The sequence below is a fragment of the Haliaeetus albicilla genome, chromosome 1 (genome assembly GCF_947461875.1).
Source record: "Haliaeetus albicilla chromosome 1, bHalAlb1.1, whole genome shotgun sequence".
Lineage (NCBI taxonomy): Eukaryota > Metazoa > Chordata > Aves > Accipitriformes > Accipitridae > Haliaeetus > Haliaeetus albicilla.
This window is the reverse complement of record NC_091483.1, coordinates 83,880,818-83,906,298: the sequence shown is the minus strand read 5'-3', so window position 1 is coordinate 83,906,298 and position 25,481 is coordinate 83,880,818. Positions and strand designations below refer to the sequence as shown.

Here is a 25,481-nt window from a genome sequence, read left to right as displayed (position 1 = left end):
ATCTAAAGAAAGTGTCTTTGGTGCTCATATGATGTTTTCGTGACGGTTATTTTCCACTTGGGTTCCTCCCAATGTGGTCAAGGCTGTGGTTGGTGCAAAGTTCAAGGCATTTTACTTCCATGCACAGTGTCTTGCCTTTTAAAATATTATAGAGGGATTTGGCTTTTTAAATAAAAACAGAGGTAATCGTTCTCTTTAAAAAGAAAATAAACACTTCCAAAGCTCTTTCTACCAAAGCAAGAGCTGCTGGGGCTGGCGTATTCATTCGCAACTGGGAAGAGATGCCAATATGGTGAATAAGGCAAAAACGTTGCAGGCAGAGCGGCCACGGCATTCGCACTGCTCCAGCTGAAATCTGTGCCTGCCATCTGGCAAAAATAAGCACAAAAGAGAAAAAAAAAAACCAAAAAAACCCCAACCCAAAAACCCCTTTGCAGAGAGTTCACGCTGAACCGCTCAAGACGGCAGAGGTTAGAGTTTGTTCGATCGCTGAAAGATTGCTTCCTCTTCCCGGGTTAGCATCACCTCTTGACCTGCCCTGATTACCTTCCAAAGGAGGTTATCAAGATACAAGACTAACAGAGGATTAAAGGAAACTTAAAATAAAAACAAAACACCCCCCCCTTTCCCCAACTCTGCTCCCCTCCCCCAAGAAAACATCCTTGCTTTGTTAACCTGACAGTTCACTGTAGGTGTTGACACAACCCTCCATCTTTGAGAAGCTTAATGTCAACAAATCAGTGTGTTTGGAGTAGCCCTGTCAATGCGATTTACATTAACTTGTCTAACAAGAAATAAAAACAACAATCAGCCATCAAAGACAAAAGGCTTTTTCAGTCATTCTTTTGAAAGTATTATGCTGGAAATGTTAATTTTTGAGGCCATGGCCCTTTACTTGCTGAAAACCAGAAACCACCTTTTTTTTTTTTTCTAAAATACGGGGTTATTTTTTAAAGGTGTTTTTTTTTTTTTTCTTAAAAAAAAGTATTTTCTTTTAAAGGAGGCCCGAGCATCCCATGTTAATAAGCTCAGAAGCAGCAGTAACCAACTCTCCCTGGTTAACGCAGGAAGAGGGCAGCCTTGAAGCCAAATGTTAATTATGCTTTGATTTCCACCAGCGTGTTATTTGCTTTGAGACATTTTGGGCACTTAGCGGAGCATTTTCGAATTGTGGCTCTAAACCACCATGAAAATTTCATGCAGCAGTGGTATGCACCAAAACCCCGTTAACTTCACCATGAACTTTTCCTCCCCCCCAGCACACACTGTACCCACCAGCATGCCCTTTGCAGATGGGGGCTCAGTGTCCCAAAGCAAAGCTGCAAAAAGCAAATCGATTCCAGGGATTCTTAATACCAAGCGGTTTTCACCGCCTCCCACAATGTCTACTCTGATGCTCTAAAGGAAAAAATAGGGATTGCAATTCCTGCTTGAACACTAGAGAAAGCAGAGACTGTGCCACTCCACAAACCAGGACTAGCTTTGGTCTGGGTTATTTTTCCTGCTTGAGCAGGAGGGTTGGACCAGATGAGCTGGTTGCCCAGAGAGGTGGTCGATGCCCCATCCCTGGAAAAATTCAAGGTCAGGTTGGACGGGGCTCTGAGCAACCTGATCGAGTTGAAGATGTCCCTGCTTATCATAGGGGGTTTGGACCAGATGACCTTTAAAGGTCCCTTCCAACCCAACCTGTTCTATGATTCTATGGCCTCCAGAGGTCCCTTCCAACCTCAACCAATCTGGGATGCCCCCCAATAAACAGAGGAAAAATTCAGCCTCACGTATCCAAAAAGGGAAACACAAAACCTAACGCCCAAATCTTGACTCAGAGTCACCTTTTAGCTCACTCAGCATCTCTGCTCCTCTTCACCCCCTCTCTGAAACGTTGACTGGAGTCAACCGGACCCTTCAAGGCTATTTGATCTGCCTTGCAGCAAGCTGGAGCCTTGACCCCAGAAAGGTTTCCTGCAGACGAGCAGCCCCGTCCGAGACAATGGGATTACTCACACCCATCATGTTAAGGAGCCGCCTGCATTTTTGCAGGCTCAGGACTTTCGGCTCCATTCTATTACAGGACAGCGCTTTTTGTTGGTGTAATTTTAGCACAGTAACCGTCAACATGCCCAGGCTGAGTTTCTTTGATCAGCAGGTGAAGGTTTTTGTTGGTGTAATTACCGTCATGACAAAAGGCAGATGAGTAGCTCAGCTCCTGCCACTTAGTCATCTCCTGAGACTGCCACTCTTTTCTTCTAAAAAACTTCTCCAAGTTCCAATACTAGGAGAACACTTTTAACTTTTTAAAAATTGTGTAAATTCAACCCAAAGGTACCAGATTATCAGCTCTGGAAGACTGGGGTATTTCCAAACCAGCAAAGGACATGAGAACAGGAAGGGACGGTGTTGCACTGCGCCCACTTCTAGGAATGAAAAGATGCTCCGAGGATGCCTCATCCAAGGATGCCCCTCCAAGGATGGTGCACAGTCACTTACTTTTCTTCATGAGGTACTGGCAGTGTGGAAATCCTGTATTTTATAGCTGGACCAGGCTGCAAACTCATTTCAAACAGGGCAGCAACTCCCCCTAGATCGTAACGCTATAGTGCTAATGATTTGGGCTGAACTTGGACCAGCAGTACAGAAACAGCTCTACCTTGCCACTAGCAATCCTGCAATATCCTCTTTTACTTAACAATTCACCATTTTTGGAGATAGTTCCTTCCCTCTTCGAACCCCTCTCACTCTTTCCTTTCACCAGTGAAGCTCATCCCACATTTCTGGGGCTTTCACAAACATCTCTGCCATTTTTCTGCATTGCTTTAGACAGATGTGGGCTTCTACACACCTTATCTCCCACAATTTGTTTAGCAAAGCGCAGAAATTTTAATGTGTTTCTAAATAAGCCACTGGAAAAAGACCCTTTAACCCACGAACGAACCAACAGAGACACCAAAGGAGCTGGGTGCCTTTCAGATGTACCCTGATTGTTCCTCACTTGCTCTCACCCACCATTGCCTGCAAGGGTACGCAGGGACCCATCAGCAATGTTCAGTGACGGCATCTTCATAGCACTCCTCTAAAGGAAGAAACTCCAATATATACAAAAAAATCCCAGACCTACATCTCCTACAAACCATTGAACCAGGTCTACAGCTTCACAAATCAGATTGCAGCATCTGAATGACTTGCCTCCCCTGTCTCACGAGGCTGTCGGGAGGATCACTGCCATGCATTGCTTTGAAGATAAGGTGCTGCAGTGCAAATGCAAACAGCCTTCTCCTCAGCTGGGTCCTTTCTAATCCAGTTCTGGAAGAGAAAAGGCTGCTTCCATGTGTCTCGGTCTTTTTTAGACCAATTAGCTGTCCTCCCAGTCTCCAAAACAATTTTGACTCACTCAAAAAGGAAATATTAATATTTAAGGAAGATAAATCACCCCAGGTCCATCTCATAAATCATTGTGGGCATCTCTCCCCATCCTCATCTCTCCTGCTAGCCATGCTTCATGGTCTGGTGCAGAGACCAATCTCCCTGTCAAATTCCATTACTTGCTTGCATTAAGTACTCCCAGTATGATTTGTGGAAGTGGTCTCCAGGCGATAAACCACCCCTGTGCAGCCACATCTCCTTTTTTAAGGAGAAATCCAGCAGCTGAGGAATCCAGCCATCTCCAAGCACCTCCTGACTCCAGAGGGCATGTGCCCTACGCCTGCTCGCATGGCCACCAGCCACGCTGTTCAGGACTGCCAACGCGGAGGGGACGTTCTGGCAATAAACCTGGCCTGAACAAGAAGATGGATGAAAGCCCTTCCAACCTCTCTGCACGGGAGGCAACTCTTTATTTAGCAGTTTGTTCCAGTGATAACAGAGCCAAGAAAGCACCTTCTCCTCAACACCACCTCCAGGTACAGAGAACAGGGAAAGCCACTTTCATTTCTCCTTTGGCGTCTTCTCCATCCACAGCAAATCGGTCCTCATTTCCATCGTGCTACCAAATCTTCCTGCTGTGACAGAGAAGGCCAAAAGACAGGAGCCATGCAGAAAGCTGCACAGTTTTGCGGCTGTAACGCCTCCTAAAACAGCTCTGGAGGGCTTGAACATCCTTCCAGTAGAGCAATCACAGTGGCATAAACAAGCAGAATGGAGTGAAGGAAACTGCCATTGTGTATTATTAGTCTTTTCTTCCTGTTTATAGTCAAGCTCATGAAAGATGCCCAGTGTGTGCCGGTGTACTATCATCCTGGGCACCCAGTAACAACAAATAAATAACAGTCCAGGAAAGAAGAAAGATCTGAAATTGCTTTTAGGACAAACACAGTGTTCAGTGGATTTGCTATTTCAAAATACCTGCTGATTGAAGATACTCGTAAGTATATATCCAGACAGCTCAGAACAAATCTTATTTAAAGGAAAAAAGCTGTTTGAGCAAAAACGAAACTCCCTGATGATTATTTTTTTCCTATTCAACGGGACACTACTCAGCCAACTGCAAAAAACAACATAAAATACATTTTTTGATCGCAATAACAGCATAAACACAGGCATATTTTAGACAGCAGAGAAAAGAAAGAAACATATGCTGCCTTCCAACAGAGCAATATTTTGATGTAAGGCATCCAGTGACTTGACAAACATTTGGAAATGTATCTGCAGTTCAAATAATAGACACCCTCGTACTGGGATCTCTTGAAAAAAAATCTTGAATGTCCATTAAGCTGGAAGTTAACAAATCTAAAATATAGGTGGCTAGTGAATTATGACCCTGCTTTTACATGGTGGACTGTGATATTTCCCTCATCCACATATAAGCAGACTTGCAAATACTTAGGGAGACTCTCACTGAAGCCCAGCTTCTGGAAACACATGAAATAGCTTGCTTTAAAAATAGATTTGTTATTTCATAACACTTGACAGTCCAAGGCCCCATTTCCATCACACTCCATAAAGCCTGAGCAACCATTAGTTTCAACAGCACCATCAGATGCCCACGTGCTCCTCAGACCAAAAAAGAAAGCAAATTGGTGGAGGTGGCTTACCGGGAGGTGGGTGAACACAGCAAACGTGCTGCGTAGAAAGCCAATGAGATCTACAAGGTAGTCGCTGGCCTTGCTGCCGGGCTCCATGGCCATCCAGTCGTAGTCCGCCAGCTGCAAGAACTGGTCTATCTTCTGGTTGAGGTTAGTGTAAATCTCCTCCTCGGCAGCATGGCGGGCATCCTGGGGAACGAGACGACGTTACATGGGACAAAGTCTCCGTATCACAAGTCTACACAAGTAACAGGACGTGAGACTGACCCAAACCTTAGCCCTAAAGGTAGCACAAGACAAAGCCCCTGTAGGCAACTACATGGCTCAAACTGGTGGGACATGTGCCACTAGGTCAGCGGTAGGAAAGATCAAGCTGGTGTCTGTCTCTGATGCAACCTGGGGACCAGGAGGACAAATCTGGTGCAGAATGGAAGAGAGAGAGATGGGAGAGGAACGGTTGAGACCCACCAAATCGTGTGCAAGTATGGGGTGCAGGAGGGCACAGAGGAGCCTCTCTGCCAGAATAAGGGTAGGAGAACTCGCCCTTAGGCCAAATAGGTGGATGATGCCAGAAGGGACAACGAATGGACTTCCCTGCGGACACTGGGCTTTGATCTCCTGCTGAGTTATCCCAAGGGCAAACCCCACCTAACCAGTTCCCTACTGTTGCTCGAGTCCTCAGCGCTGTTGCCATCTCCTGCTCTCCAGCCACAGGACACAATTCAGACACCCCACAGTTGACCCAATTATGGCCTTAAGATTTCATACAAAGTATCTGGGTGGACACTCCTGGGTTATGATTTAAAGATTTAAAGACTGAGAAGTCTGGCAGTTTCTGCCAGCCCCAATTTTTAGGGGATAATGCTAAAAGGAGTGGAAAGATACAGAAATGTACGTTCTGAAAATCTATTCTCCTCTTGTATGAAAGAGGAGAGCTTGCGTTCATGGCCAGATGTGCGTAACACTGTACGGCGCTCAAACAGCAAAATGAAAATTCATTTAAAAAAAATAAAAATCAGGCTTTTGTTTAAAAGCTGCTTAATCCTTTAGATAATAAGTGCTGCAGTCACAGCCTGTAAATTAGGGCTACAAAGGCTTATGATCTCAACAAAAGCAATGCTCCGAAGGACAGACCCAAATGCTGGTCTGATGGTGTAAGCTTCCCAGGATATGACAAAATTACCTTTCAGCTCAGCTTAGCTCCCTACATACACACATCCACACACGCGCTTTGAAAGCAGATACTCTCCAACCAAACATCAACAGCAACTCCCTGGAGGTGGATCTACCAGCCTTCTCACCTTGAAGGTTGTGGTCCCGTAGAGTTTCGTAGTGTGGACAGTTTCTGGAAGTACATTAGTGATATTGGTTATGAATTCCTCTAGGAACTTGCAGGATTTCTCCAAATGGGTCGTATTTATAATAATCTGTACAAGCTGCAAAGGCAAAAAAGGTATTCAACCGTCGTGCTCCTGAAGCCAGGGACGTGCCAGGTTAATGGATGCCAATTTATAAGAACTTCTGGCACGAAAAGCTGATGCTGTACAAACATACTAAGCTTTGTTACACACTCTGAGGCTCTCCTCCTTTAACAACATCAGAAACTTAAATAAAAGATAATTTGGGGGGTAAAGCATTTCCCATGACAGCCACTAATACCACAAAAGATTTTTTTTTTTTTAATGACTTTCCTACATTCAGCTGTCAGTCAGTGCTCATTTCAGCACAGTTCAAATACAACAGGCTTACAAAAAAATGCCATGTCAAATCACAAGTATTCTGCCTGCTAATGAACCCTAAATAACCCATACCTTGAGTGACACTAAACAACATCATACTAAGGCATTTAACAAAGAAACTACAAGGTTTTACTTTTCTGAGGGTGGTGTGGCTGAACAGCAGATCTCACCCTGGTATCTTTTCGGTTATCATACCCACCATTATCTGCAATTTTCTTAATGCTGTCTTCCCAGCTGCCTTCACATGGCGCTATTTTGGGACATTAAAGGCAACTACAGAGTAAAAGCCTCTGCTGAAGTCAATCAACACAAACATTTACAATCCAGAACAAAACAACCTGGGCTTCCACTTTAGGATCACTGACTTGGAAGCATCATTAATTCCTTAAGCAGATACCTTTTTTCTGAGCAGACTGCCATGAATATTTTCAAGGTGCAACATAAGCTATAACAAAACCTTCCCAAGTAACATCTAGCTCAGATATCATGCCAAAACAGCTCTCTTACAGACACAGAAGGCACTACAATGCTCTGGATTGACATAATTTAATTGCTGGAGTATGGTGTGGCAGTCCGCAGTCACCTCCTCTAAAGAAATGATTTTAAAACACTCGCAAGTGTTCTGAATGGGATGGATTAATCAGCGATTTAAGTGTTGCAGGCACAGAAATATTGAAGTAACACTACAGAGATTACAGCACCCAACTCTTGCTAGTGCCAGATGACGTGAGAAAGGGCAATGGTCACAGTTTGGGAGGTTCAGCTTGGATATTAGAAAGAAAAAGAGTCATCAAGAAGGTAGTGCAGAACTAGAACAGGGTGCCCAGAGAAGCTGTGGGACCTCTGTTTCGGAGAAATTAAAAGTTGGTTAGAGAAAGCCACAGCTGACATGATCCAAGTGCGCAATGCTCCCACTTCCAGTGGGAGGTTGGGCTAGATACCTCCAGAGGTCCCTTCCAGCCAACTCTTCTTTGATTTCAGTCAGGTTTTTGTTTTTAAGAAATTAAGTTATGAACTATTTGAACTCCTCTTGTTTTGTATTTGGTCCATGAAATGTACAACACAGGTAACTAGGAGGGCTTCTCATTTCTGAATTCCTTGGATTAATTTTGTTCTTGATTTTTGCCTTCAAACAAGTGCTCATTTGTGTTTCCCTGTGTCAGATAGCCCTAACATCATGATGATGATATATTTTCCTATAGTTTCAAGTTAATTAAATATTAGATATTTCCAGCTGTGTGAAATTCCTCCTAAACCTCTTCTCTGATCATCACAACTTACTGGTCCAGATCAGCTATCAAACTTGAAGTGCAGGGATAGAGTTGCATTCCTCTTTGTGGAGGGAGCCTTGGGAGGAGCAGGAGGGAAGAGGAATTTGCCCCCAGGGAGCAGAGAGATTCCAGGCTGTGAGATAAAGGGCTGAGGAAGCGTCGTGTGTAAATACATACTTCTGTAAATGCACTAAACTCTCCAAAACTCACCTCCATAGGGTATTTACAGTGTCCAGAGAACACGACACTTTTCTATAGGACAGTCAATTAAACAACTGCAGCTGTATTAGTATTTACTCATTTAATAACAGCACACAGAGGTCCCCACTAAGGTATCCAAACTGCCCTGGGTACCACACACATTCCCAAACAGTCATGATTTATGTGCATTAAACTTTTCAGAAATCTGACTTTGTGCACAAAAACGTATCGATCACAAAAAGAAAATACCGATTTGGAGTTTGTACTGTAGCAATGTGCTGAAACCGCCTCAAACATCACCTGTAGATGGGGACCACTCCCCCATCCTCTCACAGTTCCCATATGGCTCTTCTCTGGTGCTCCTTGAAGTCCTCTTACTTTAATTCAGATATATAATGCTCCGCAAATTCAAGAGAGGTAATGCTAACAGCAACAGCAAAAAAGCTTCCCCTCTCCAACAACATAGTGATTCTTGCTTTGTATAGCAATGCTGCGTGGTTCCATTATTGTTTTCTAACCAAATATTTTCTAACAATGCTCCAAACCAGCACCTCTAAACGTCCTGTAAGGAGTTCCAAGGGACCAAACCCCCTTCTGTCACCCTGCTCGGGAAATGGGTCTTCTCAAAGCCATGTCCTACCTCTGTCAGCCCGACGTTTTTCCTCTTGATGACATTCTGTAAACAGTTGCTCAGCGTTCGGGTCAGCAGCAGATTTGTAGATTTTCTAATCATATCATCAACTTCAGTGGAGCTGAAAAGTAGAATTTAAAGAGAGATTTTTGAAAATGTTCTATGGAAAGAAAATCAGCTGGAGCCCTCATCATCCAGTCTCCTTCCCAACCCTCTTCTGCCTTACGCATGATCATCCCTGCACTGCTTACAGGCACCGACATACTAATACATACCAAAATTCCAACAATTGAGGCCTTTTTGTGCATGTGTCTGTAAGGAAGGGGGACTAACACTAAACCTACATCCCTGAGCCTCTCCTCTTAGAGGGGCTGGTCCGGCACGGGTAAGAGCTGCCCGCAGCATCGGCACTAACCTGTGCAGCCAAGCCACCGTGCTGCACCCAACGCTGGGTTTGCACATTCAGTACGCAAGGGGAAAGGGATCAAAGACCTGCAGTGGGGGGAAAAAACAAATCAACCCCCCAAAATACCCTTCTCAACCTTCTCATGGCTTTTTCTTTAACTAAATCAGACTGGAAGTTCTTGCAACATGTTTGTGTCCTTTGCCAGATGGTTGCAACTGCAGCATTGGTGAAGTTTGGGAGTTTGGCTTTCTGCTGAAGTGCTGCTGCCCCTCCAACGTGCACACCAGCAAGGTGCAACCTCTTCTTTCTGAAGGACGTTTTGGAAACCCACCCCAGCACAGGCTCCTTTGATCTGTCGTTGGCCCTGCATTAGCCTTGACATCACGGGGCTTTATCTTTGGCAGCGCAGTGACAAGCAGCTGAGGGCAAAGAAAATTTCCAACTGGAAGGCTGTGAAGCATTAATAACTTTAATGCTCCCAGTAAACCAAGCCCATGACCTTTTGCTCCTTCTCCTGTTTTACCTGACAAATGGGCCAGATTACAAAGCAGGGATGGACAGGAGAAGCAAAAGCAAACCTTGCAGTTACCCCACCGCCAGCATGCAAGGTGGGGGAAGTTTGGGTGCTGCTATTGGGGTGCCTGCTGGTGCAGGGATAGGCGCTGCCAGCCTTTGCCCAGCCCACACCTCCCGAATTTCTGTGCCTGTTTAATATTAGAGCAGATGCACTGAGCCAAGCCCTGGTCCATCAGTGACTGATGCTGAGGAAAGCAAGACTGAGCCTTCTCCAACAGCAACCCTGTGGCCACAGCAGCCTCCTGGACCCACTCATCATAGAATTATAGAATGGTTTGGGTTGGAAGGGACCTTGAAGATCATCTATTTCCAACCCCCCTGCCATGGGCAGGCATACCTTCCACTCGACCAGAATGCTCAAAGCCCCATCCTCCCCAAGCACTGCGCATCCTTCAGTTGACGACATTTTTGAAGTTATTCAGGACCTTCCTTGTGCTGCTGCATGAGAATTGCACTGAAATCCCCCAAATTCCTGGGAGAAGTGGCAAATATTGCTCCCTGCTCGCATCTCTGAGCAAAGTCACACTCGTATTTCCAGGAGACCGAGAAAGCCGTGTCTTGCTGCAGCTTTCCCAAGGAAAAGCCCAGCTGCACAACTCCCTGTACACCCAGCGGCTGCTCGCCACGCTGCGCTCCCCAACAGGTTTCTCTAATATTTCCTTTTCCCTGATGTTTAGAAGTCTGCTTTTCTGAGCTACACGCCTGCCAAGGGTTGACCACTGTCTCCTTCCCAGTTGGACGCAAGCAGAGCAGGGCCAGCAGCTCAGCAGGACCCAGCTCCTGATAATTTAAATTCAATGTCACCAGCCAAAGTCTTTGTGTGGGTCTCTTCTAGATCATCACTGCTGATCCTTGTGAGTTTATTTTCCTCCTGCTTAGCAGGGAAGCGCATCCTGTGCCAGCGATGATCAGGACTAGCCCACTTCACGTCCCAGATGGACCCCTTGGGTCCTTCTCGCAGGGTTTTGATGTGCGGTCCAAGGTGATGCATTTGGGGTTTTTAAAGTGTGGAACATAAATCAAAATGTGGGGGGAGAAGAAACCAGCCAATGAATTTTCCTGGTCTTTATACTAAGGGTAGGGTTCTCAAATAAGGTTTTACTTAAACGAAAAAAGAAAAAAAAAAACAAACCCCACCATGCACACCCCCCCCCAGGACCTCCATCATCCCTCAAGAAGAACCAGATTGTCCCCAATCCCCTTCACCAGACAATAGCATGATTAAATATAGCAAGTACAATAAAATCTAACCCTGTGATGATCTACAGATGGTAAAAAAGACACCCGAGGAGATTTAAAGCAAAGGGGTGGTACAAAGGGACCCTGTGACACCAGGGGCAGCTGCCTGCTGCTACCAGAGCAGCGTGGGAACCAGGGAAGGGGGCTGGGGAGCAAAAAGGGCTGGACCCACGCTCAGAGAGGGTAAAGAAAAAATTGCATAGGGAGCAAACAATACAGAAAGCTGTATCTTTGTACAAGCACTGTGGCCCTTGCAGGATTTTCCCTGGGAAATCCTGAAATGCAATATATAGGGAGTCACAGAGCCCGTCCCCAGGGATGGTGGAGGTGCAGAATGGCCAAGGCTAGAAGTGGATCTGGTGGCTGGAGCTTCCAGCTTCTACTGGAACCGAGAAAGCACAGATGAAAAACACAGGGGCTTGGACACGATGTCAGCTTTTCTCACTAAACCGACACAGCAATCAAATAGGTCGTGCTGGAAAAGCTTGCTTTCTTAATTCAAACATCAACCTGTCATCAGGGCATCGAAATTAAACAAGCCAGTTACTGTCTGGCTGCGTGTACACCCCAAGACAGTCATGCTCTTGGCAGGAGCGGGATGCTGCTGGTCTCTGCCCGACGCCGCAGCCAGTGCTGACGGCACGAGGTTGCCATATCACCAAACGCTTTGCAAATCGTGGGTTTGCTTTAATTGCTCGCTTCGGCTGTGGGAACATCTCAACCATGATAGCCTCCAGGGCATAAACAAGCAGTGCTTAATAATACTGCTTAGCACTTCCATGCTGCTTTTACTTCTTCAAAGCACTTCTAACCAAGCTTTCTCTGCATGCAAGCACCATTTCCAAAGGTTTCCTATTCTCATTTTGTTTGTTGGCTGCGTAAGCTAGAAGATCGGGTTGTAACTTTAGTTACACGGTGGGTCAAGCAGCCTGGTAACCCCTGCGGTTGGGTTCCACCGGAGCAGAAGGATCTGCAACACCTCCCATGAGGTCTACACACTGAGTAAGGGAAAAAAAAATGGAAGCATTCCTTGGAAAAAAAAAAAAAAAAAAAAGAGCAGGATTTGACCAGGCACTGGACTGTGATCCCCCAAATCTTCCTTGGTTCAACAGAAAAGGTAAGTGAGGGTGGCAACAGGAGCGATGGGTGTTAGCTGTTGCCTTGCCCAAGACTCTCCCTGCTGAAACAATGAACCAAGTAGTAGCTCACATCAACAGCCCAGACCCAGTGCCCAGACCAGTGGGGCCAGTTAGCAAAGAGTAATGGTACCAGTCAGTTGTATGACGCTGACTCTTGACTGTGAAGTAGAGGTTGGGTCTCGGTTCAACAGACTGGTCTGATCTCCATTCTTGATACACAGGAAGAAAACAAAAACCCCCAAAGAACAATATTGTTCATGTGGGCTGCTCACTACATCTGTCTGATGTCAGTTTGATCTATCAGCTTCAAACTGGTCAAAGTTGGTAGTGGTGTGGTTGTTACTAAGCCTACGTACTTAGTCTACAACCACAGATCACTAGTAACACAAAAGCAGTAACACGAGCTATCAAAGAAACATTTATCTCCTCTCTCCTAAAGCTGACTTCCAAAGGTCCTACCTGATTTAGTTATTCAAGCCTCTGATATTTTTTTTTTAATTTCATTTTGAATAACTTTATGTACTTAAATTATTTTCAGCACTTTAAAAATTGTATCCGAAGTTCTTTCAGGATTGGTGCTTTGTTTGAAAAAAACCCAAAACCAAACAATTGAAGTCCTGGTAGATTAGAGCTGACATCTCATCCTTCCACCCACTGTTTTCCAAAGATATTCCCTATCTTTCAAATGGGAAATTCCACTGGAACCAGCAGAAGTCTTCCAGCAAGTGGATACTTTTAAAGACATCTCCTCAATGAACTCAAATACATGCTTTTTAACAAAGGCAGAACTGCTGAAAATATAAAGTTTTTCTTTCTTCTAATCAAATTAAGAGAGCCAAACCAAAAAAAATTGCAACCCCTATAAATGCACACTAAGCTCCAAATTTTCTTCACATACTTGAAAATCAAAATAACTTTCACAAGCATATCAACACAAAGGAGAACAATCCCGTCCAACAAATACAAGGAGCTAGTTTAAAAAAATAATTAGAAAAAAAAATACAAGCTATATTTTCTGCCATAGGCTCTGTTCTTCAGGAAAAGACCGCAGAGTATTTAAGCGAACTGTCTGGGTTAATGACAGCTGATGTCCCGTATCCCATAGCAGTAGTCATGACCTTCAGGCCTCCCGTGACTGACGGGCTGACCCCAATCACTCCAGGGTGCGAGGTAAATGACAACCAAAGAAGAAAAAGAAAGAGAAGAGAAAGAAAACTTGCTGCCGGCTTTGTAGCCAAGCTTCCTAATAAAACCTAATTCAAGCTGTCAGGGTGAAATGAAGAAAGTGTCAACAGGGGTTTTCAGAGAAATATTCCAAATGTTTGGCTAGAAAAGCCAAGAGCCGGTCTCCCTTCCCCCAGCCCAAGACCGCTCCTCAAAAAGGGCTGGAAAATCCAATGTCGAAAGGAATTTTAATAACGTGTCCGGGGGGACCTTTGAGGAGGGACCCAAGGGGACACTTTTCTTCCCTTCCCTGACAAACTCAATCATCTCCGTAATGGTGAAGAGCACAAAACTCGCGAGGGAATTGCCAACGGAGGGGTTTGGTGAAACCAGCATCCGTGTGAAATAGGACTGTTCTGTCGGCTTTAGAAAGCGAGATGTTTCATGGTGACCCACAGGTTAAGAGCCCTGGGAGCCACCAAAGAGAACAACCTGCCACCAGTGAAAGGCTGAGATTAAACGTGTGGTGAGAAACGTCCCATGCTTCCACATCAACCGATGAGCTACCATGTCCTCTAACAGAAGACGGAGAGAAAGTGCCTCTCCAAATTACTATCCCTCGCACAAAGGAAGAGAATTAAAACCCTGAAGAGCCTTGTGTAGGCACCGAAACATCTGGCGAGTCCCCAAAACACTGCCCTAGCTTCACATCAGCACTGGGGCAATGGCCAGTGTCAGGCCATGGCCAGGACATGAAGCTGCCAAGGGAGGTGAACGCACCCCCACACACCCCAATTCAACCTCTCGCTAGCACAGTGCTGCAAACAGAAGGGGAAAAGAGATTTTTACTGGAAGGAGGAATCCGTTTTTCATTTATATACCTCTACCAAGTTGAAGACATTACTGGGTGCAAGAAGAAAGCACCAACTTGCAGTTTCTGGCAAATACAGTTGTTTTCTAATCTCACACACATACACATGGACAAAACCAGCATCAAGGCACCTTGGGATGGAGAAGGGAGGGTAAACACATGGAATATTTTGGAGGCTTTAAAAACAAACAAACAAAAAAATCCTGTTATTTGTATATAAACTATATAAACTCGCATGGGAACCAAGAAAAATGAAAACCCTAAACCTGCAGTCGAAACTCATTAACACCAAGGGCAAATCAAAACCTCAGGAGTTTTCCTGCCAATGCACTCCTTGAGGGACAGTCCGGGGAGGCCACGCAGAGCTTGTAGATGTTATACCAGGCACTGACTCCATGACAAGTGGACATCATTATCTTTCTCGAGACAACCAGATTCATCTATTTAGTACAACTGACTCAGAAACATCTTGGAGGAAACAGCCCCCTCACTTTTTATACAGCTAGCATGGTCCTGGGCTATCTTTTCCTACATGAGGCAGCTACTTTTGAAGACTTGGCCAGCCCTTTGTACATGAAGAATGCCACCTCTCCAAGGAGACCTGGAGGTTGTCCTTTGTTGTCCAGCCAACTCCAGCCTGGACAGGGTATATCCAAGCAGTTGAGCAGCATGAAAGGTTGAATTCATATTTTAAACCTGTTGAGATCTTTCAGTGCAGACAAAACCTCCGTATTACAACCATTAGCACACTCATACCCTACCTCAGATGAAGGTCTTCCGAAAACTTCAGACAGGCATAGATGAATTCCTTAATCTGATTGTAAACTTTAGGCACAAACTCAGAAAAGGGGAACTTCTTTGGAAATGGTTGCTGTAAAATACAGGAGAGAATTCAAGTCAAAGAGCAGATATTTAACAGGAGTGACGACTGCTTTCCAGCAACATGTTCCAAGCAGTCAAATTAATTCTAGTATTTAGCTAAGTCCAGCAATGAAACAACAAGCCAGCATTTATTGTATATTATATAAACATTTCAGCCAAGTGAAAGACCAGATAATCACTTACAAATGGCACAAGGGTGCATAAGGGATTTGGAGTCTGAAACGGGCTGGAAGGAAACTTGCAGCTAGGAGGGAGTAGGCAGCACAACAGGACCCTCATTCCCTCTCCCAACTCCCTAACTCATATGAAAAAACCCCACTGGAGAACTCCTTGACTTTTATCTCCCACCATGCACAAGGTGTTTTGCTTGGTCACCTCCCATTGTGGCTGCCCAAGGTAAGCACTCGCTTACAACACCAAAAGCCAAGAGGAAACAGATGTCCTACACCAAATTTTCCCAACCAGCTTTTACCCATAGCACACACGTGGCTGGGAGGTGCAAAGCGTAACAGTAAGAAGCTGGACTTCACGATATAGTTTTGGGGGAAGGACTTTTCAGACTTTCTGAAATCTAAATACTTGACTTGGATCGAAAACCCTCCCAGTCCTAATTAAGTTCACCAGGCTTGGAGCTCGCTGGCTGCCAGATGTGGAGCAGAAGGCCAAGCAGGCTTTTAAGGGACACTGGCTAGGTCAAATTTGGCTACACACAGGTTTTGCAAGCACACACTTCTACAAAAGCCAAGATATACCACTTTGTTGGGCTTTTTTTTTTTAAATATGAAATTAAAACAAATAAAGGTCAAGAAGACGGTTCATAAAATGGGAATAAAATACCAATAGAAGCAGATATTTCTAGTCTCTTGTATACTGCAAGCACTGTTCAGCTGCAATAGTACGCTGTGATCTGAAAACAAAATGGATGAGGTATTGCTATACGCACTTACCTCACCTACACCAGGAGAAATGCATCACACAGGAAGATGGAAAGTATATTTGTTCTTTTCGCTTGTTTTGTTATTTTTTTGTTGTTTATTTGGTTTGGGGTTTTGCATTTGGGGGGCTTTTTTGACACTTTCATTTGCAGTTCCCAATGCCACTAACAAGGGTGCAGGGTTTTCCTGCACTAGCAGACATGCCGTGCCAGTTTCCCCATTTCAAGATTACCTTTTCAAGTTCTGCATCCTGGAATGGGAACTGTCCAACTATTTTCTTATAAACTTCTTCATTTGTCACTGGGATAGGACTGTAGTTATCTGAATCAAGTATATTTCTAAGGAAAGAAAAGAAAAGTTAGAAAGACAGCTCTGTGACAACAGACTAACCACAACTTTGCAGGTTTACTGCTAGGTCGGCAAGCTCTTAAGAAGCAGGTGCCAGTTGAAGACGTGATCCCATGGGCCTAAACTTCTCCCCATGTTTGTGACTGATGAAATCATCTTTGCTGCAGCCAGACTCAATGATCTCTCCCAGCTCCCTGCCTTCAACTTGTGTAAAGCCACAACCAGAGCTTAACGGTGACTTTAGTCCAGACTGGAGCTTCAGCAGTGGCCTCTGGCAAAGCCCAGGTGAGCTCCAGTCCTGCCTGACTCGAGGAAGATGAATGCTGAGCTACCAGGGCACTGACAATCCTCTAGCACCTCTTCCCAATGCCCCATGCTCTGAAACACATCAATCCTCCTGGGATGTCCTGGGCGACCATTACAGGATGAGCTGGTGGCTCCAGAGCACGGCATGGGACCCTGGATAATGTATCATGCCCTACCTGTGGGCAACTGCTCAGCTCACGGACATGTCTACAGCACCAGCACAGGGATACGCCGCCGATATCCCAAGACACACGTGGCTCAGTGTTGGAGCGAGGGCACAGTAACGCTGCTGCAACACCAGATTTTTGCATCCTTCCACCTATTGACTGTCAGTGTGAGCTCCAAAACAAAACCATAACCTTATCCCTCTGGGATGTAAAACCTCTGCTCTACACTGCTATTATTGCACAGATCTTACCACACACAAGATCCTCACAACTGTATTTAAACTGGCTCTCACTGGGGCAGAGAGAGCCCAGGCTGAAGCTTACTGTTGCCCAACATTTAAACATGAGCTTGCCACTGATCTGTCAGAATATCTTATTTATGGGCTGAAACTGCTCTGTAAGATACATCTCATGCGTTTGCTTGAAGAGCTTCTTACCTGAAAACTCCTGACCATTTCTTCAGCAGGGTTTCACTATACTGGTCTTGGATCTCCAACAGCATGTCAAAGAGCTGGTTCACCGGGAAGCCGTATCCCTACAGCGAGGTGGGGGAAGAGAGCAACTTCAGATAAGAAAAAGTCACCAACCGGCAGCTGAAGATTATTTTCTCTATTTAATAGGGAGCACATGGGCAAATTCTCCCCAACCACCACCACAGAGGCGAACGGTGCTGGTGGAGGGATTTAGGCAGTGATTTACTGAGGTGGTAGGACCAAGGGCTATTAAAGGCTGGGCTGGGCACAAGCAGGAGGCACAAGGGCTTGGCAAGGTGGCCAAGGTTTGGTCTTTGCCCACAGGCTGACCAGCCGACGCGCAGAGCAACCAGGCTGTCCATCGGGCGCCACAATTCATGCACCGCAATGCCAAAAAAGAAGCCAGGCCACCACAGCAAGCCCGTATCAGCCATTTAACCCTGCTGACGGACACCATCTGTGAGCAGCAAAACCATCGAGCGAGATAAAGAACGGTCGCTGACACCCGTGTACCTGGAGTGTATCTGCAAAGAGGACGATGAGGTTCTTCAAGTCTAACACCAGGCTCGGGTCCGAGCAGTAGGACTGCAAAGAAGGGGAGAAATTAAAACATGGTTTTAACTGCAGCACGCAGGAAAAATATTGCCCTCAGCCCTCCTGCGTTATCACTTGAGTGATAATAAATACACAGGCACGCCATACAGTCTTACGATCAGTAGCTTTTATCCTACAGCCCATGCCCTAACGCTGTACAGGGCAAGGGAAGGCACACTGATAAGGGTATCTCTCCTCATAACGCACTGCTCTTGAGGCTCTCCATGATGAATAAGGATTTCAGTTGCTCTAGAGATACCTGAAGTGTCTCTAAGATTACCCAGGAGCTGCTGGGGAAGCGAGAGGAGATGAAGCAAATCAGCACGCTGTCATACCAAGACGACAGCAGCGCCTTTCATTTAATATTTAGTGTGTTGTGTCTGACGGTAATGAAGCATCGCAGCGAGGCATCCCCGAGCCCTGCGCGAAGGCTGCATTGCTAAGTGGTTCAGGCTGAGAAAAAACACGCTGCATGCCTATATTTCAGCAACATTTAATGGTCAGAGCTACAATACAAGTACTTATTGCGGGTCAGGAGACTGATCAAAGCCCTAAAGACACAACTCGGTGTAGTGACAGTGCTGATCATCCCCGCAGAGTCACCCCACGTTACCCACAGGCTTCGTGCGCTCTCTGGACGCAGCAGACAACCACCCTATGCTGAAATATGTAAAGTTTCAGACAGACTCTTACCAAATATAGAATCAGTGATCATAAGCTGGAAAGAGAAACAGATTTAAAGCTCACTGGAAACTCAAGGAGGAATGACTCCATTAATCAACGTGAAAGACTGGAAGAGACACATTTTCCATTTCACTGTCCAAAAAAGAAAGTCAGAAAGAAAGATAATGCCCTAAAGCTATCAGAAGTGATAAAAGATGTCCCTGTCTGCAGCAAGGAAGAAAATCCAGGGATAAGTCTGGCTGAACGGGAAGAACCGAAACAGCCTCACCAACGTGAGAGCCCTCCATCAAGTCTCAACGGCAATATGGGATGGATGGCACTGGTCTATATGGGAGCTGTAGGCTGAGCAGTGCTTAGAGATGACCACAATACTAGTGTTGAGAAATCATGTAACATTTCATGATTACTGAAAAAACCCTCTCCTGGCAGCCACTTCATGCACTAAGTTTGGCATCACTTAAAACAACTTGTCATGGCAACAAAGCTGGTAAAATTGAAAAACACCATATTTGTACCTGGCTTACTCTCACGGCTTTCACCTAGCAGAAAACCCTGCTTAAAAAGAAAATAAACACAGGTTTACAACCTAGTGGGGTGTACCTCTCTGTGTTTATCCCGTTTCATAACACAGAGGCTTAAAGTGGAAGGAGGCAGCTTTCCAGTCAACAAAACTGCTGTGCCGGCCGGAGCCAGAGTGCCCTGGGAAGCCTCTGCGGTCCCTCATCCCAACAAGCTCCAGCTCCATCCCCTGGATTATCCCCACCTGCACAGGTGAAGCCAAGCAGCTCTTCAGCAACACTGCCCTTGGGCAACCATGCTAAGCTAAAGTCAGGGGCACGTAAATGCAAAACTCAGTGTGGTTTGGAGGAAGCAGCATATTGTGTCTCTACGCAGAAATTTTAGGGTTTTCTCAGCAAAGAGCAATGACATCATTATCACTCGGGTACCACCACGTACATGTTACATCATGTTAGATGCAGGCCTGCACCGACATGATCTGGCAGCATCCTCGTGCTTTTGGACGGCACTGCCTTCCAGGAGCAGCAGTGAGACTTCAGTTACTTAATACTTTGGTTTTCCTGGAGAAAATGGTCCAATAATTTGAAAACGGACTTGGGGAAAGTCGTTAATGCTTTTCCTTTTATGGTCCAATGCAAATTTTTTCATCCCATTAACCAAGAGGGTTTTCAGAAAACTCCAGTGTTCCCAGCTGAACCAGTACAACACTATATCAGGTCATACAAAATTGGAAAAAAAATTGTACATGTTTTGCAATTGCCTTCGGGTTTTTTGCTCAAGCAGAGAAATACCGAAGCGATAAGCAATTTTTCCAAACTTCTTTCAGTATTAAAAAATAAGAAATCTACTTAGTGTCTTTTTACGCACAAATGATTTGCAGTTTGATAGCAGCCCATTCACTGCCATGAACTTTACGGGAATATCAAACAGGGTCATACTTCAGCATGCCAAATAGATGCTTTTTTCCCCAGTTTTCTGGGACAAACTGACTCCCTCTGCTGGTGCTTTTCAAAAGTGATCAGCGAAGTAACCAGAAAAATATCAAACCACTCTTTCCTTCTTTCCAGTCCCCCAAAATATTGAGAGTTTGGTACAGGAAAATGCAGCGCATCAGGAGGCAAAAAAGAGGTGGAGAAAGCTTTTGGGGAAATAGCAGTGTGTCTTCATCTTATTGTTTTAAACAGGGTCATTGGAAAAGAGGCAAAACAAAGAATACTACTGTAAAAGCCAATATTTCCAGCTTGTCAAGTCATACTCAAGCAACAGTTGAGCGACCCGGGGCTTTTACTTACTGAATGTGTTCTTAGTGCTGCAATAGTTTTTGATAACGCCATCTCCCACAGCTCATCAATATAGGCTCTATTTACCAAGCCCTGTGTTGTATGCAAGATGTGATCTTCAACTACAAAAAACCTAATAGAGAAGAGAAAATGGCACTGTTATCAAAAGTTACAGGTTTTGAGACATCAAAAGAGATCTGCAAACACTGCATGCAAGGGATACACGGCATTTGCACATCCACAAATCTCCAGAGCAAGCTCAGATATCTGTATCAAATATAGCCAACACTAAGCACTTTATTCACCTATTTTTAACATTGCAGTATTTTATATGATGTTTCACTGTATTATAGAAGTGAACTAAAACACAGTTGCTCGTAGTAATGCTACTCTGTGTATACACAAAGGCAGAATTTCCCCTCTCAGAGTTCTCCACACCATTATTTGCACAAGAACCGCTCATTAAACTCTGCTCTAGCTAGCAGCAATCGCATTACAATTGGTTAACTGCAGGGAAAAATACTTTAACTGCAGAGAAAATACTCTCTCACACCCAGATACACCACATGCTTACAACCATTTAAAGGCAATCAATCCACTCCAACCTCCAGTTATCAAACATGCTGGCCAAAAAGAAAATATTTTTCAGGGAGCGAGTGTGGCACCATGCATTTTAAACACCAATGCACAAAATCTCAGCTGTGTTTTCTTGGGGAAATTCAGCCCAGAAGCACGAAGCTCCATGAGAAGGTGAGCAGCACACATTGCATTTGCGATGGCTGCAATTAGATGTTGCAATTACTATCATTAGCTGAAGAAATTTCAACATCATACCCTATCTTTGCTAGATTAGCAGTCTTAGGTTGCCTCCTCTGAGAACTTGGCTGCTTTTGGAAGACTTTTGTCAAATTTGAGTGCAGTAAGAAGCTCATAGGTATAGAGGCTTAAGAATCACCTTCTTTACCAGGAGAATAATCAAAGAATAATTATCAAATATCAAAGAATAATTAAGGCAGAGGGCCTATTCATCTCACTAGTGGGGCAAGTAGATGCACATAGTCCGCAGAAATTATTTATCCTCAAATTCCCAGAAATGCACTTGCTGGAACAAGAGCTGGCAGGTTCCTCCATGTTCTCACTAGTGACACAGCAAAGTTCATGGATGCTACAAAATACACTCTAAAACACTTAAAAAGCCCAAACCACCTTTTTATTCCTGTTTTGGCTCCCTTTAAAGGCCCCTCAAAAAGATCAACATTCCGTCCTCTCTTTTTCTTTTTGGGCTCCTCAACAACACAGCGCACACATATTTAGCAAAGATGTATATAAAAAGAATACCTACCCTACAATTTGATTAAAATACTTCCTGTAGCCATCTAAAGTTTCATGCTGCAACAAAGAAAAAGTGAGCAAAGATTAAAACGAAGGTGCCCAAGAGCAATTGGAAATAAATTCGAGACCACCCACCGGCAACAGCATGCCCAGAGATAACCCTCCGCTCCTTTATTCGGCAGAGCAAGTTTGGGCACTCCAAGTAGAGGGCCATCGTACCATGTTTGAAGGTGGCTGCAGGACCAATCTGGCTTGTTTTCTTCTCTGCTTCCTGTAGTAGTTCTCAAAGGTTTCTCGGGCACCCTGGAAAACAGAAAAGATTAATTCAAGTAATTATAACACTTTGCATTAACTGTTAACTCACAATATACTGCATTAACTATTAACTTGCAATATAGTGCATTTAAGATGCAAATCTCATATTCCTCCAACATATCTGTGCAACACTTTCCTGAAAAATGCGATCCAAATATCAGAAGATAAAAAGTTTTACTCAAAACACTGAGTCAAAAAAACCTGTTCAGGTATAAGAGTATCTGATGAACTCTTCTGTACCCATTTTCCAGTATCGCCATGCAGATGTGGTATATAGAGGCATGCAATCAGTTTCTTTACCAGATCATAACATGGACAAACATCAGATTTACTTAGCCGTGGGGGCAGTGAAACAACCAATTTCTAGTGTTAGCAAAAAGAAAGAGGGGACAAACAATGCCACAAATTCTCCCGCTGATTCATGGGTGCAGAGTGATGCAAAGCCACACACAACGGGGAATTTCAGAAAAATGTGCTTGTGTGGGTTACAGCGATTTATGAGACTGGTCTATATAGCTGGGAAAAATAAAATGGGGTTTTGAGCTTATTTTCTCCCAACTTTACTGTAGGTCTGAGCCTCCAGAGGAGAGCCGGTTAGTTCCGAAAGCCAAAGACCCGAGTTCCCCTCCACGGGCATGGCCCACCCACGCTGGGTGCTGTGGCAGGGACCTGAACCGCTCCTCTGGGGGCTTCTTCTGTAGGTGGCTTGTTTTACCAAGCCAGGCTACATCTGAGCATCCCCACCCAGGCAACAAACGCATGAGGATCCTCAAATGCCATCGACCTGCTGAAGCATTCAGATGTCCGCCTACCGCCCCGGTCCCCTAGGCTATGTAAAACCTTGGTGTTTTATCCCTGCCTGTTCCTCCCTCCTCCACGCCCGCGCTGTTTTATGTCTGAAATTGGATTATAAACACTTCAGAGAAGGGACAAGGTCTTGCTTTGAACTGTTCTGAGCCAAAAAAAAACCAACCAAAAAAACAACCCAACTCATTTGGAATTCACAAAACAAACAACACGCAACAACAAATATCACCTGAGCAAAGCACCAGACGTCAACTTTCTCTACTATAAAAAACAAATAAATTAAAAGAAAAACCTGATGCTAATTTAATGATTCTCCAGCTACTATAGCATTATACAACCAGGCTGCCTTAGGATGCCCCCAACTAAAAGGGTCTTATGAAATGTCTGCAATGAACCCTTGAAGAGCTGTAGCCCGAACAGCTCCTTGTCTCTATAAGCTGGAGCTCAAGGCTTAAGCAAAAATTCAGCCTTGCTGATGTGCCCAGCAGCTCCTCCATCTAGTACTGCCCTTCCCAGTGGTGCTAAAATTCATAAAAAACCCTTCTTGTGACCATGCACGTGCTTTGCAAAGATTATGCAGATTTATACCATGGATTTTGTCTCCAAATTATACTTTTTATCCTAGCTGAGTATCTAGGGTGCACAGGATGAGCAGGTCCCAACCCATGCTGGGAACATCCATCCAATCATCAGTGGTGCCAATATCCTGGCAAGGGACAAATCTGGATCAGATATAAATCCGAGCCTTTCTCCTACAGTCAAGTTAAGCATCAGCTTAAACCTACAAGTAATCTGACATTTTAAGAGAGCTTTTCAGAAACAGAAACTATCTGGGAACCAGCATTTCCATCTCATATGTCTTCTCAATGTTCTCAAAAGCTGTTTCTCCCTGGAAAGGGAAGGGTCATGAGCCAGAAATCAGTGATCCACAGGTTAGACCCAGGACAGGGAGGATTCCTACAATTTTTACCAAGCTAAGCACCAGCCCCCTTCAGAGGGCCTACAAGCAGGAGCTCTGACGTCTCTTCGAGCAGTCCTGGGAGCTGGTGCTTCTCAGGACACTGGTGTTACCCATCTCCTCTCTCTCTCTGTCACGAGAACCAAGACAGAACAGGCTATCCCAGTCCCACCCCACCAGATAGGACCGGACTTAAGATATTTATCAAATCCTGCTGTGCCTCATCTCTCAAAACCTACACAAGTGGCACAAAACCCCCTGATCACCTCCATCCTGACCATGAGAGCAACTCAACTCTGGTAGCATCGCTGAGATCTTTGAGTGAAGCTACTCACTAACCCAGCACAGCCTGCTGCTATCAATGAATTTGTGGTGCAAATTCAAAACTGAAGGCGGTTTTTCCCCAATTTCTTTAATAAATTAATGTATGGCACCATCGAAGGCAAGAGCACAGCAAGGCACAGCCACAGCCACCAGCGCAACTCCGGCGGCGGTCAGTCGCTCACACCAGCCACCACATTTAGCTTTGTGCAACATCATATGGAAGTAGGTGAGTAATTAATTCCGTTACTAAACACGCGTAAGCTGCCATTTCCCCAAAGCTACACAGGCAAGATTTTGTGGTGACTTCGAGGACTTACTGGAAACTTGGAAAGCAGCTCATCAGGAGCAGGAGGCCAGTCTGAAACCAATCAGCCCTTTTAAGACCCGATTTTGAAGATTTCTGCTAAGATTACACCACAGCAATTCAGTTCAGCTGAAATCACTTTCCCTCATCCCTCCAACTGAGCTCCAAGAAGAGATCCTCCCTGCTCACCCCACCCTCACCATGCATTTCTTCAGGAAAGAAAGGCCAAGAAGTCATCCCACATGCGGCTCCGCTTCCAGCACAGCTCTGCTCATCCTGCCATCGCCCTGCGTCACCACAGGTTTTATCCCGTAGCTGTTCCCCTCATTCAAAAACTTCTCCATTTGATGCGTCCGCTTTCCCACCAGCTCCTCAGGAGCATCCTTAGGATGGTGGAGGTCACCAGGTACTAGGAGAGGCAGAAGCCACCAGGTCGTTGGGACAGGGCAGCAGGGAGCACACGTTCCCACGGCCGAAAGCCAAAACCCCCGACACCATCATTCAGTTCCTTCGCCACTGGGGACAAACCACAAGCCAGGTTTCTATCGTTATTTTACTGACGGCTTTGAGGAAGATGAAGCATCTGGACCAACTTCATAATATTCTCTGAAAATTAAACTATTTTGGATTGAACTTTCAGAGGCAAAAAATGTTTTCCACAGACACAAGAAGCAAGAGTGATCTGAGGTGGGCTGGAAATGTTGCACCAAAGATTCACTATAAACCTGTCTCTCAACCTTGGAGGGGAGCCCCTTCAGCCTCACAGGGTGCTTAGAAGGTTTTGGATGCCAGGTCCTCCTTGTTCCAACCCAACAAATGGCTTTAACTGTAGTAGAAGAGAAGGAACACCAAAAATCTTTGAAACCATTCCGCCCAAAATATAGACCATATTCACATTTTAAGTTTCCCTAAAATTTATGGCCTAGAGACCTGCCAATTTGACCAAACCCATCTCCCAATGCACTGTTCCCTCTATTTTCTTTTTTCAGCCTTTTCTG

At 45.0% G+C, this 25,481-nt stretch overlaps 1 protein-coding gene across 7 annotated transcripts in view; it reads right to left on the bottom strand.

Moving 5' to 3' along the window:
* The window catches only part of EXOC6B (exocyst complex component 6B), a 308,884-nt gene that overhangs the window by 102,465 nt on the left and 180,938 nt on the right, over positions 1 to 25,481 (bottom strand). For all 7 annotated transcript variants that reach the window (XM_069797267.1, XM_069797251.1, XM_069797220.1 and 4 more), the window contains 10 exons: positions 21,995 to 22,078; positions 21,786 to 21,832; positions 20,456 to 20,576; positions 17,880 to 17,951; positions 17,331 to 17,428; positions 16,305 to 16,410; positions 15,017 to 15,126; positions 8,870 to 8,981; positions 6,320 to 6,454; positions 5,028 to 5,207 (listed from right to left, as the gene is read on the bottom strand). In XM_069797267.1, the coding sequence (XP_069653368.1) occupies positions 5,028 to 5,207; positions 6,320 to 6,454; positions 8,870 to 8,981; positions 15,017 to 15,126; positions 16,305 to 16,410; positions 17,331 to 17,428; positions 17,880 to 17,951; positions 20,456 to 20,576; positions 21,786 to 21,832; positions 21,995 to 22,078 (1,065 nt within the window). The remainder of the gene's footprint in view (positions 1 to 5,027; positions 5,208 to 6,319; positions 6,455 to 8,869; positions 8,982 to 15,016; positions 15,127 to 16,304; positions 16,411 to 17,330; positions 17,429 to 17,879; positions 17,952 to 20,455; positions 20,577 to 21,785; positions 21,833 to 21,994; positions 22,079 to 25,481) is intronic.